Consider the following 14,085-nt stretch of genomic DNA (forward strand, 5'->3'; position numbering starts at 1 on the left):
AATGAGGGGGGGGACCCTTCCTTCCGTCTTAACTTATTTTTATCCTTTAGTTTCTTCAGATTAAATCTTTGTCTCCCTTCCCCCACCCCACCCCCAACTTTGCTCTAAGTAGATTTAATCCATTAGAAAGAAATCAGTGGAAATAGATTCTCTGCTTCTCTTCAATTCAAGCAACAGTTATAGAAGCATCTCCCTTGGGATTTTAGCATGACCCGAAGCAAAGTATCTATCTTTTCCTTCAGCTCAGGCAGCTTGCTCTCTCTCACAGCTCAGCTTGCCTCTCTCTCTCTCTCTCTCTCTCTCTCTCTTCTTTCACTCACTCACAAACAACACATTTGCTCTGTAGTTGCTTCTGATATATACCACACTCCCAGATGTTCCAGAGTCCTGAGGCATCAACTCTGTCACGAAGCTCATTCATCTAATGCCTACTGCCCATAAGCCATAATTCAGATGAGGGCCAGTAAAAAAGAAAAAAAAACCCAAACTAGAAAGGAGTAAGTCAGTAAAATAATGTGAAATTAACTGCAATAAAATAATCCAGGTTGAAGGGCAAGAGCCTGTAACATGAAAATGAACATCCATTTCTAAATATTTAAATAGGATTACAGTTAATACCCTTTCACATTCTAGAGATAAGCAGTATATAAATACATTAGGAAAAAATTTTTATGATAATTCCACTGAAAACATCTGAATTTTTTTATGGAGATGGCTTATAAGGAGAATTGGAACAGTTTTCCTATTAAGCAGAAAGGAAAGGACAAATGGAATGAGAGAAAGGGAAGATGGTTCATGTATATTTTGTCTATAAGATTTTTAATCAAAATCTTGCCAACCCCCAGATTTACATAATTTTTTTTTAGTACATTTCAACCAGTTATTCAAGGGCCTGGAAAAAGATAGGCCAGCCCTCAGAGAAATATAGCCATGACCAATTAGAACTGATGTAAAAATAGAAAATGCAATCCACATCGATGATAGAGTGCTTCTTCAGGGCAGTCAGGCTCTCTGCCATCAGCTCATCATGGATATTGTTATAGCCAGTGTTTGGAGGGCTGGTGAAAATGTGATCAGCCAGGAAGCTTTTGTGGTGTGTCTAAGATGGCAGTGACTGGACTTAGTGAATGAGAGAGGAAGTTTCAATTTCTCTCTCAACTGAAACCATCATGAAGCCAGAAGGAATCAGAGAGATTTTCCAGTCCTTCTCTCTGCTTCTCTAATCATGTGTTTTAGAAACCCATTTCTGGGAAAAAGTCCATCAATTACCTTGAATATGGAGGAGGGCCATGGCCAGTCTAACCTGACCATCAGGATGGATGAAGTGCCTCTCCACAGGACAAATGACAGGTGTCTTGGGCTTGTCAGTGAAAGAGTTATTCTCTGTGATGTGAAACCATCCTTTTCTCTTTTAAACACACGCACACGCACACGCACACACACACACGCACACACACACACGCACACACACACGCACACACACACGCACACACACACACACACACCCTTACCTCTTTACGCTTTAGCTGAGGGTGGAAAATTCCATAGGCCTGAACTGGCCAAGTGCCTGCTAAGTGTCTGGCCAGCTTGTATCTTGAAACACCTCAAGTCTGAAAGCAGTGCCCACTTACAAGAACTCCAGACTGAGAGACTTTTGTGTGGGAAAAATTTTTTTTTAATTATGAAGAATTTAAGAAAACATCCAAACTGAAATTGCAGACTGCAGACCTATATCGCTTTCTTCTGGCCAAAATTCTCAGAAGGGATTGTGCTTTCTCATTCTAATTCTGTGAAGATTTCTGCACCTGGTTCACAGTGTGCCAGTCTATCAGACCCTCCTCCAGACCCTATGGTGTTCCTCATCCACCGTAAGATCACCATTCCTCAACTTCCAGCAATGCCTGAGCACTAGGCAGATGCCCCCTTCTTATTTACTGGAACTTGTGACTATGTGATATTACATGGCAAAGGGATTCTGCAGATGTGATTAAATTAAGGACTCTGAGATGGGGAGATTACCCTCACTAGTTATCCTGGTGGGACCAATGTAATCATGAGTCTTTCTAAGTGAGGGAAGGAGGAAGGCAGGAGAGGGAGAATCAGTGAAGGAGACGTGATGACAGAAGCAGTGTCAGTATGACATGATGTGAGAAAGACCTGACCAGACATTGCTGGCATGAAGACAGAGGAAGGGGCTATGAGTCAAGGAATGTAGGCAGCCTCCAGAAACTAGAAAAGGCACCGTAAGAGCTCCCCCCCTTAGAGCCTCTGGGAGGGAGTGAGGACTTACAGACACCTTGGCATTAGCCCAGTGAAACCTGTTTCAGACTTCCAACCTCCAGAACTGTGAGTTTAATAAGCTGTGCTGCTTTAGACACTAAGTTTGTGGCAATGTGTTCTAGGGGCCAGAGGAAACTTAACAGACCATGCGTCTGGCGCACATCTCAGCAGGGCCATCGCTAGATCTCCTCATGGAAGTACTCTGCCTCTTCTGAGTTCTCTAAGCAGACCCCCTGCTAAGCTCAAGCTATTGTGCAGTCACTGTGAGGGTAGGGCAGTCCTCCTCAGGATCAGCAACAAGATGAGAACCCTCCTAGAGGAACTGGGCACTTGACTGGCAAACCAAGACAGAGGGTTAGATACAGGGTCAAGCCCAAGACACAGGGACAGCAACCCCTGGGGACAAGAAAGAATATCAAACCCAGGGACCAGCAGTGGATTTGACAAGGCAGAACCAACAGCCTAGACAACTTAAGGCCTAGCCCCCAAGCTTCGAATACAGTGAGTTTTCCAATGTCCCCTGCTTAGGGCTCTGCACCTGGGGTGATGCCAGGCTGGCAGTGGACATCCAGGTAGCTCCCACTCCACGCAGAGGCAGCAGGGCGAGGGAGCTGGGCATCAATCACAGAACTGAAGTGAGAAAGCTCTGCAGAATTCTCCTCTGACTTCCCCAGTGAGAATTCAGCCAGACTGTTTCATTTTGTTTGGAAGGGGAAGACAGGCAGAGCTCCTCTGTAAGCAGTCACGTGGATCACCAGCAGGGGAGGAGCGATTCTCCCCCAGGGTCAGGTTAGCAGGGAGTACCTTCTTTGCGGCACAAGCACTAGAGCATGAGCTAAACACTCTGCTGGCAAAAGAGAGCTGTGGCGCCTATGAGCTTTCTAATAACTATTTGGTTCAGTGTTTGCAACAGTTGATGGAGAGCCCTCCTGGATTTCAGTTCTTTCTGGGTGGAAAGTTAAGCAACTTAGAAGGTGGTATTCCCTCCTTCAGGTCTCTAGGAAATCATTTAATGGACCGAAGCCTTCAGAACTTGTTAACCTATGAAAACAAACTGGTTTTGCCAACAACACTCTTCTACTCACGCCATGAACATTGACAACAGGTCCTGTAAGGTGTAAAGCTGGCAGTTTGACAAGTGGAAAAACTAAACTGCTCATATAAAAGGCATGGAGAGAAATATATATGTTGTTATTTTTGGACAGCACTAACCTGCTTGAAAAAAAAAAAAACATAAAAAACAGTTCCCTGAAAATGATCCCATGTACCTCAGCTGAACCAGTGTCCTGGAGATATTTTTTCCCCCATATCATTATTCAAATAGCAAAGAAAGGAAGAACGGCCAATGGCAAACAGTTCTCAAAATCCTTTGGCTGACTTTGGCAAGGAAAAATCTATACTGATCTTGCCTGCATTGCTCAATAACAACATCACCCCTCTTTTTTTCCTTCTGTCCTCACCTTCTACTTTCCCATAAAAGAGACCTAAGCTTGTTCAGAAATAAACACTGTTTCCCAATAGGAGGAGAACCCTAACCACACTAAAAGAGATTCCTCCACCCAATCCACTGTGGAATTTGGCCCAGGAGCTAGTGCTTCTTTACCTGATTATGCCAAAGAAATTGAGACACCTGGAGTTCATTACCTGTTCTGTCATTTAGCAAACATGGGTGGCCTACAGCCTGCCTCACTTGAAACCATGCCTCTGTTCCCTTCCGATGGGAGAGAGGTGATGACAATGCAGTACGTATTTCATAGTGACCTGGAAGAACATTCGAGGGAGGTCAGAGACATAGCTGCAGTTTTTTTTTAACTCTTCCTAAGATCAGGGCTATAAAAATACAAGGTCTTTTCGTTGTCCAACCATCATTTCGTATAAAGGCATTCCCCAGCCTCCTGACCCACTTCAACGAAGCACTTCAAATAAAGATGTTCTGGTCTCAGAGGCTTAGAATAACACTTGACTTCTTAGTTAAATCTCACTCAGTTCAATCTTTAAGTCACTAGGGAAAGCAACAGGAGGGAAAAACTGAAGTATCAGAATACCTTCAAACATTTCTCTGCAGCTTGAAACATAACACAATCTGACATAAGCTGTTGAAAAAGGCCAAAATATAACTTCCTGTCAACAATAAACTCAATGGGCAATAAAAATAAGGTGGCAAAGAATGGCAGGAAATCATTAATAGCAGATTTTGGCATGATTGTGCGAGGCTCTGCATAGACAATAGGCAAACCTCACATCTCTGGAACAATTGGCATATTTTCTACTGTATCAACCACACTGGAAACCTGTCCATACCATTCCTAATAGAACTTACCCTGCTATTGCAAAACCAAGATAACTGGGTAGAAAAGGACATTAATTTCTTAGGAGACCTTTAAGCTTGAAACGTGCCCACTAAAATTACATGTTTCTATAATACATCTTTAAAAAGGCATTTGAATGTCAATATTCATTTGATTATTTTTGAAGTAAGGATGAATGCATGAAATGAAGGTTAACAAAATTTTGAGAGGGAAAGGAAGGGGTGTTGAAGTTCTAGTCTTCCATACAGAGCCCAATGCTCTTCTAGCCACACTTTTGCAGGAACCTTGATAAAGAGCCAGTCCTAAGTTCCCCAGACCAGAGAACCTTCCCCGGACATGGGATGGGATGTTCCTCCCCACTAGACAACTAGCCTTCCCACTCATTCATCTGGCTAGTCTGAAAGCAGGAACTGCCAAAAGCCCAGAGTCCTACCTCACATCCACTGGGCTCTCTGATATGACCCAGTCCACCTGAGAATGGTGGTTCCCCAGGACCTCATGGGCAGCCAGATTATTCTGCCAAAAGGGAATGATTCTTAGCTCAGCAATGTATGTAGCTCACCCTCTGGGACATTATCTGGAGCAAGGAAATAAAAAAGCGAGAGTAGGGATTCCTAACCTTCAAGCTATGACAAACCAAGACAACATATTAAAAAGCAGAGACATCACCTTGCTGAGAAAAGTCTGTATAGTCAAAGCAATGGTTTTTCCAGTAGTCATGTATGGATGTGAGAGTTGGATGATAAAGAAGGCTGAGCACCAAAGAATTGATGCTTTCAAACTGTGGTGCTGGAGAAGATTCTTGAGAGTCCCTTGGACTGCAAAGAGATCAAACCAATTAATCCTAAAGGAAATCAACCCTGTATATTCATTGGGAGGACTGATGCCAAACTTAAAGCTCCAATACTTTGACCACCTAATGAGAAGGAAAAAGACCCTGATGACTCATGGAAAAGACCCTGATGCTGGGAAAGAGTGAAGGCTGGAGGAGAAGAGGGCAACAGAGAATGAGATGGTTGGATGGCATCACCAACTCAATGGACATGCGTTTGAGTAAGCTCCAGGAGTTGGTGATGGACAGGGAAGCCTGGTGTACTGCAGTTCATAGGGTCGCAAAGAGTCAGATATGACTGAGCAACTGAACAACAACAGGGCTTCCCTGGTGGCTCAGTCGGAATCTACCCACAAATCCACCTGCCAGTGCAGGAGGTGGAGGTTTGATCCCTGGTCTGGGAAGATCCCACATGCCATGGAGCAACTAAGCCCAAGTGCCACAACTACTGAAGCCTGTGTGTCTGGAGTTCATGCTTCACAAGAGAAGCCACCACAAAGAGAAGCCCGAGTACCACAACCAGAGAGTAGTCCCCATTCGCTGCAACTAGAGAAAAGCACACGAAGCGATGAAGACCCAGCATAGCCAAAAACAAATGAATAAATATTTTTTTAAAGGCAAGGGTACCTGCTTCCGTTCTACCCATTTACTGTTGTCTGTTAACTTGTTACACATACACAAAAGACCTCCTGCACACCATCAAGCCCAGGAAAAATAATGCAGGCCAACAGTCATTCAGTGCCCTCCATGTGCCAAGCCCTGGCCCCTAGTGCTTTACATGCAACTCGTTGAAGCCTTTCAACAAACCCATAAGAGGGTTCTCGAGGCCCAGAAGGTTAAAAAATTGGCCCAAGATCACCCAGCTAATAAGCCACTGAGCTGGACTTTGAACTCAGGCCGTGAGCTTTCAGAGCCTACTCTGCCCTACTAAACACGCGTCACAGGCAACGGAGCTGAATGAAACTGTCCCTTTGCCCCAGTGACTGCTCTGGGAGCCTGCAGGGTGCGGCCCTGCAAGAGTTGGAAAGGCATCTGGCTCTGAGCTGATATAAGTGATAGGCCAGCGTTACCATGAACCCCGCTGCAGTCTGACAAAAGCTGAAGGAAACCAAGAGATCTAAATCCCAAACAGAGATGTATCATCAAATGACCGTTAGGATTTACAGAAAAGGGGAAACCGCTCTCACGCTTTCTCCCGCCTGTGGTTTCTGGCCTTCCCTTCTGTGTTTCAGAAAAAAAAAAAAGAAAATGACAAAAAAAAAAAAAAAAAACTAATAACTTTTCAACATACTTATGATTTTATGTGTCAGAAGAAAGCAAAAGCAGAGAGGTGAAGACACCTCTGAATGGAATTCCAACAAACAAGCAATGGGGGCTCCCAGGGTGGAGCGCTGGGAGTCTAGGAAGATAGCAAGGACTTTGGCAGCTCACAAAGGTCAAGTCACGGAATGGCAAGATGAGTGACGCAGGTAAACTATAAACAGATTTCTCAGTGTCAGACAACTGCCATTTACTTTCTCCATTCTTATTTAAAAAAAAAAAAAGGCTTCTGTAGTTCAGTAAATGTGGGCAATGCCAAGATGAACACTTAATTAGCAGAGGCTCATTTAACACTAACACTGTTGAGCCCGGAAGGATCAAACTCTTGAAAAACCCTTAAGGATCACAAAAAAGATCACAGGGCCCTGGGCAGAAGTGATGTAACTAGCTGAAGAGAGAAGCCACACCACCATCTTCTCTATTTCAGTCATTTGCATACATCTCATCTCCCTTCCGGGTCTGAGAGTCCCTCTAGGGCAGGAAACGTGCTCTCCAGCCTCTTTAGGGGAAAGAGGCTAGTCAGGCTGAGCCCTTGGAGAGGAGGCTGCCCAGGAGGTGACCTAACTTCCCATGAAGTCTGGAGAGGCTGCTATCGCTGCCCAGCCTCCCACTTCCCTAATCACCCCCAAAGGTGCAAACTTCTTCAATCAGCTAATCTCTCCTACAATCTCACCTCACCAGCTGCTCAACCCTGGCTCTTCCTCCCCTTCCTAATCCCATCTAGGACACTCTTCTGGGCCCTCAACAACCCCAGTCTTTTGCCAAAACACAACACTACACACTCTCTCCCTTCCCCTCTCATGGAACACGCTGATCCTCCAGGTCACCCGGGTGGACAAACCTCAGCCATCTTGACTCCACCTCCCCGCCGCCACCTCCCCCCGCCTCCGCTTTCTCTTCCTCCCACTTCTTCCTTTCCCTCCTCCTACCCCCCTTCAAGACATCACTAAATCCTGTTGATTTTATCACTCCTCTTCTGCCTTATCTCCATTGTCACTGCCTCAGTTATGCCTTTGTTGTCCCTCTTCAGAGCCACAGAGCTACATTTTAACTAGTTACCTGGCCTCCAGGCACCCAGCAACAGGTCCCATCCTCCATATTGTTTCCAGTGTATATGCGGCCAAGTCCCTGAATTCTTGGCTCATGTCCAAAATGGGTATGAAATACTGCTCCCTTCTTTACTGTAATCTGTATTAGACCCTTCCAGAATATAGTTTTTGTTATAGAGAAATCTAGTAACAGTATTTCATACCCATTTTGGATATGAGCCAAGAAGTCAGGGACTTACCTTTATGAATCACTTATACATCAGACACTTTCCAAATATTACCTTCTTTGACCCCACGAGAACTCCACAAGGTTGGGACAACTATCTACCCCCATTTCACAGATGAGGACAACAAGATCTGGTTACTTGTTTCAGTTCACAATGCAAGCTGGTGACAGAGGGCAGATTCAAGCCCAGGTCTGACTCTTGAACCTGGGCTCTGCCTTCCATATTTTAAGGAGGACACTGAAACCTTGGAAAGGAGCCCCAACAGATGAATGTGATGGTAAAGCATCTTGAAACCAAATCATGTGAGGAAGGAACAAAATGAAGGCTGTTTGGCTTTGGGAAGAGAGAATTTTAAAATGCCATGGTGGCAGTCTCCAAATATTTGAAGGGTTGTCATGTGAAAGAGGAAGCAAACATATTCTGTGCAGCTCCAAACAGCAGAGCTGGGCCTAGCCTAGCAGTGGAACTTACAGAGAACACATTTCAGCACAACATTTTTACCCAGCCCTCTCATAGGCGGAGAGTGGCTAAGGAGAAGCTAGTCACCGTTTGTCAGGGGTGGTACAGGGGACGTTCCTGCCTTGAGTAGGCAAGTGGCCTAGATCTGTGTTTCTGTGCACATCAAAATCACCTTGGGTTGTTTTTAAAAATACAGATGCCTGGCCCCACCCCAGACTTATCAAAACAGAATCTTAGGGCTAGAGACCGTTAGTGCAAGGATTACAAACCAGGAAATAAGTCTGTAAGAAGGTTCACTCGAATCCTCAAAAGAAGAAATACAAATAGCTAATCACACTTGCAAACCTGTTCCACTTCAAGACTAATGAAAGGAATGTAAATTAGAAGAGTGTTATGCCATTGATCACCTATCAGATTGCAAAGGTTAAAAAATATTAATTGCCAGTGCTAGTATGCAGGGTTGGGGGAGGAACATGCACACATTTCTGGTGACGAAACAGTAAATGGTAATAACATTCTGCAGTGCAATTTAACAGCAGGTTTAAGGGGAACTTTTAATGCTAAATATGTATCTAATGTTGGAGCAAGCAATTCCGATGCTACAAATTTATCTAAGAGGGTCAATCTAGCAAGTTTGAAAGTACCTGCTCAAAGATGTTCATTCAAATCCATGTTTATACCTGCACTGTCCAAAATAACTTTCTGCAGTGATGGAAATTTGCTCTCTGTGCTGTCCTACTTGCCAATTACTAGACACATGTGGCTATTGAGCAGCTGAACTGTGGCAAGTGCAGTTTAGGAGCTGATTTTTATTTAATTTTAATTTTTTAATTAATTTAAATGAAAATGTAAATAGCCACAGATGGCCAGTAGCTACTGTCCGGGAGAGCTTGTGTTCAGAATGCCACAAAATTATAGCTTCTCAAGGTATCAAACAATAAAGGATGATTAGCTATAATCCACCCACAGTGCAATTTTTGGCAGTCATTAAACATGATTATGTAGACTTATATTACTGATGTCAAGAAATGTTCTTAAAATATGGATAAGTGAAATAATTATTTAAAAGTTTGTATGATAAATTTGTTTAACACATTCAGCTTAAGAAACAAATTCTACTATTTGGTGCTTCTATGTAACCTCTGCACTGGGCTTGCAGACAGATCCTTCCTTTTCCAAACCTGGAAAAGCCAACAGGAGCAGCGAGACTATTTCATCAAGAGCCCAGCTAAGTCTTTGAACTGGAGTGTGTGTGTGTGTGTGTGTGTGTGTGTGTGCGTGTGCGTGTGCGTGTGCGTGTGTGTGTGCGTGTGCGTGTTAGTCGCTCAGTCATGTCTGACTCTTTGTGACCTGCCATAGGGCTATGCTTCTCTGTCCATGGGATTTTCCAGGTAAGAATAGTAGCGTGAACTGCCATTTCCTTCTCCAGGGGGTCTTTCCAACCCAGGGATCGAACCCAGGTCTCCTGCATTGCAGGCGGTCAAAACCCATTGCAACTTGCTTTATTATTTTGTACTCAATTAAGTATATTCCACAAATTCCCCTGGGAAGAGGGAGCAGGGGAGCTGATTCATTTTCAGGCCTTCCCTAAATGCAAACCTAAGGAACACTTCTGGGTGGGTGGGTGGGTGGGTGGGTGGGTGGGTGGGTGGGTGTGTGGGTGTGTGGGTGTGTGGGTGTGTGTGTGTGTGTGTGTGTGTGTGTGTGTGTGTGTGTGTGTGTGTGTGTGTGTGTGTGTAGAGCTTTTCTCTACTTGCCTTGTGTGCAATGGGGCCAGCCTGGGGACCATGCATGCGTTGCCCTGCCTCAAGGGGCTACAACCCGTAATATCTAGCAACTCTTTCCTGATCCTTTGGCGCACAAGGAATTAAGGGTATATTCAGCAGCAGCAAGCAAACAGTTTTGAAACACCTACTAGGCGACTTTCCCAGGCTGACACAGGGACTCCTCCCAAGGGCAGCCAGAATACAAAAGGTTTATCAAATGGCTTTGTCTCCCCATAGGAACAAACAGCTCCATCCTGAATTCTAACAAAAACAGCGTTAAAACTCTGCATTCTAAAATGTGTGTATATATGTAAACACTTCTCAGTTAATCACATACACTCTCAGGTTATAATATTCCTCCCCAAGTCTTTCTTGAGAAACCTCTGCCAGTGGTTAATTCTGTAATTATCCCTTTGCTTGGGTTAAAAGTATCCTTCATAAAAACGCCAAGAAAATGCAGCCACAAAATGGTCTTTCTTTCTCTGCTTCATTACGTAGTTAATAGATTCGAGGAAGTACTGATAACTGGATGAAGGTCTGAATACGCAACTACATGCTATATATAGCCCAGGCCTTCTGAATTTTTCAGTGAACAAAACTGAATGATGTTAGCAATATGCCAAAAAGGGTATAACTGTTTTGGTTTTTTTTAACAAACCACCTAAACAGGAAATTCTGTATATTTGTTCAGCTTGGTGGGTTTTCCAACTTCTAGTAAAAGATATACCACAAGAAAGCTTGATCTGCAGCAGGAATGACTCCATATTGGAATCTAATGAATGTGACTCCATGTTGAAGCCCTAACTTGAGCGTCGTGGGTTTACAGCAGCAAGTATAAATCCCACCTCAGCAGTCACAAATAAACATTTTGGGTCTTAAATCAGAAAAGAATCAGACGTTTCGTCGGCAGCTGCAATGTGCATGGTCTACTCACTCTCCAGTCACGCGTGGCTTTGCTTAATGAGCTCTTGGTGTCAGGAAAGCAGGGGCCAAGAAAGAGAGCCATTTAGGAGAGTATACTCCTTTACGATTGTTTCCCCATTTCTTAATTGACTGAGCCACTTTAAAACAGCATTCACTAATGCGCTATGAATAATCTATAATTGACTTATGTATATAATCTGGGCATCCTCCTGACAAACACATATGTATACCCAATCCAGGCTGGAACTAATGAAACAAATGAAAATAAAGTCATCCACATTCACTCATCATTTTAAGGCATCTAGGATTGTGTCTTGCACACAGTAAGGACTCAACAGGTACAGATTTAGATTCCTAGAATCAGTTCTCCCCAACTCCCAAAATTTCAGTGTGGACTACATACCAAAGTAGTAAATAAATATTTCTGTGCCTTGCCTGTTAAAGTCTGTGGCCTTGGTCCCAAGTAAGCTAGGTTGGCAGCATCTCTCATTGGAGTCTCCTCCCACTAACAGCTTTTTGAGCTTTGCCAAAGAATCAGTGGCTAGGAAGGTACCTGTGTTACCCCAAATTCTTTTTCAAACCCAAAAACCTGGGCAAGAATGCTAATGTTAACTTTACGCTGCTGAGGGTGGCAGGTCAAATGCTGGTCAAATCCCAGTGGAGGTTTGCTGAGGCCCATTTATTCTCTTGAGACCATCTGTCCACTTCACAGGGTGTGGTAGAGGGCCAGTCACCCCTGCTTAAGTGAGATTTTTCTTTCTTCCTGAATTTAGAAAAGGGTTTCCTGTGCTAGGGAGATTGAATCGCTTGTTAACAATCACCCAAAATAAGAGCCCTGGTATAAATTCCCTACACACAGCTTGCCTTCCAATCTTAAGGGGCTGTGCTGACAATGGAGGTTCCAATCTGAGCCCAACAGGACCTCATTCTACAATCAGTGAGACACACAATAAGCCAAGTCCATTAAAACAACATTAAAGGTCTGGGTTTTTAGCTCTGCTAAACAGCAGGATTAAACTTTCAAGGTTCCAGCCAGGACAGAGAGATTTCTTTAAAGTCACTTGGCTTTGCACAGTTGTAGCTATTAGGGATCAGATCTTTATCTCAAAGGTACATATTTTGCCTTTGATCCTCCTCCAGAACTCCCACTAATGTCAACTTTCTCCACAGTTGGGATCAGGTCCCTGGCCTCCTTTTTTTTTGGCCTCCCTTTTATGTTGGTTTTATCACAGATACTACAAGATCAACAGAAAAATTACAAGGAAAGGCTGTGAAGTTCCCTTCCGATGATAAGTTGTTTTAACAAAAAGAACTCACTCTTAAATGGTGAAATTTAAACACAGCAGATAACTTGGGGTAAGGTAGAGGGACTAGAGAGAGACGAAAACGACCAACCAACCAACCAAAGCAACAAAACAAACAGTAATTAACCAGTCTGATTGCTTATTTAGGTTTTGATCGCTGGTCCAGGAAATTGGCAACAAGAGTCTTGAAAACAGAAGCCCGTTAGTACCCGTCCGCTAAGCTCCCGAGTCTGACAACCCGAGGGTACAACGGAAGGGTTCCCAAGGGGTCAGCGCGCTTTCCAATCCCCATCCCCCAGCCCTGAGCGGTGGGGCTCTGAACCTAGGTCCTCCATCCCCGGACTAGCGCACACCATCTTCTCCTAAAACCCCACGGGTCCATCTCCTCGCCTCTGGAGCGCTCCCAGGTCCCAGGGGACACCCTGGCCCTGCGGCTGCCGAGCCCGCGCCCACTCGCCCAGGAACCCCGTTGTCTCCAATCCGCTCCCTTCTGAGCGCCAGCGCCAGCAGCACCCCTTCTACACCCATCACCACCCTCTCCCCAGTAGCAGGAGGAAGTCGCTGCGCTTCCTCTGTTCTCACCGCCCGCCGGAGCTTGGGCGCCCGGGGCTTTTTGGGTGGGGTTCTTTTTTTGTGTACACGGTGTGTGTGTGTGTGTGTGTATGTGCGCGCGCGCGTGCGTGTGTGTGCAAAATGCTCATCGCATCCTTCCGCCTAGGCTGCCTCAGGTGCGGCCAGGAGGGAATCGGGATCTCGCCGCGCCCGGGTCTCAGGCTCTTTGTGCCGGGTCTCGGGGAGCGGAGCCCGCTCTCCAGCTCACGCTCCCCTCCCGGGCCCCGGTTCCGAGCCCCCGATGGCCCGTCGGCGTCCAGCCGGGCGCACGCCTCCTCCGCCGTGCGGGGCAGCCGGGCAGCCGCGGCGCTGTCAGCGGGCGCCTGGGACTCGGACCCCCAGCGAGGGGTGGCCGCGGCAAAAACTTACTGAAGCGGAGAAAAAAGCGCGGAGCGCACCAGGCGGCCACAGGCTGAGCCGTCCCCGTCCCGGCCCCGCGCGCGCGCGGGAAGCCGCCCGATCGTCCTCGCCTGGAGCGTGTCCCTGGGGACCCCTCGGTCACTCACCAGCACCACCGAGCTCCGCACGGCCTCCGACACGCTCTGCCGGAGCTCGGCCGCCGTGCCAGGCTTGCTGAGCCGCTTGGTGAATTTGCGCACTTCGGCCATGGCAGCGGCGGGCAGGTCTCAGCGGGCGTGCTCAGTGCCCGGGGCCGGGGCGGCCGCGGCTGCTCCCCGTGTTTACACGCCGGCTGGCCGGCCACATCGCAGCTCGGCGGCGGCGCGGCTCCTGCGGCTCCTCCTCCCGCCCCCCGCGGCCCCGCCCTCCTTCGCTCGCTCGCAGTCCTGCCCCACGGCAGCGGCCGCTCCCTCCCCTAGAGAGCCCGAGCTCCGCGCGAGCTGCCGGAGGAGGAGGGTGTGTCTGGCGGGGAAGGGTGTGCGGAGAGGGAGGGAGCGCGGGAGGGGGGCCCAGGGTCACGAGGGAAGAGGGGGGAAGTGGCAACCGCTCGGGCTCCGCCCGCAGCTGATGTTGCTGGTGCAGCCGCATCCGGGAGAAGAGATCT

At 46.5% G+C, this 14,085-nt stretch overlaps 1 protein-coding gene across 3 annotated transcripts in view; it reads right to left on the reverse strand.

The window, feature by feature from the left end:
• Window positions 1–13,819, reverse strand: part of LOC101108113 (dedicator of cytokinesis protein 11) — a 211,353-nt gene extending 197,534 nt beyond the window's left edge. For all 3 annotated transcript variants that reach the window (XM_027963225.2, XM_027963224.2, XM_042242184.2), the window contains exon 1: window positions 13,589–13,819. In XM_027963225.2, the coding sequence (XP_027819026.1) occupies window positions 13,589–13,690 (102 nt within the window). In that variant the 5' untranslated portion in view covers window positions 13,691–13,819. The remainder of the gene's footprint in view (window positions 1–13,588) is intronic.
• Between the last annotated feature and the right edge of the window lie 266 nt (window positions 13,820–14,085).

Source organism: Ovis aries, chromosome X, assembly GCF_016772045.2.
Source record: "Ovis aries strain OAR_USU_Benz2616 breed Rambouillet chromosome X, ARS-UI_Ramb_v3.0, whole genome shotgun sequence".
NCBI classification, from domain to species: Eukaryota; Metazoa; Chordata; class Mammalia; order Artiodactyla; family Bovidae; genus Ovis; species Ovis aries.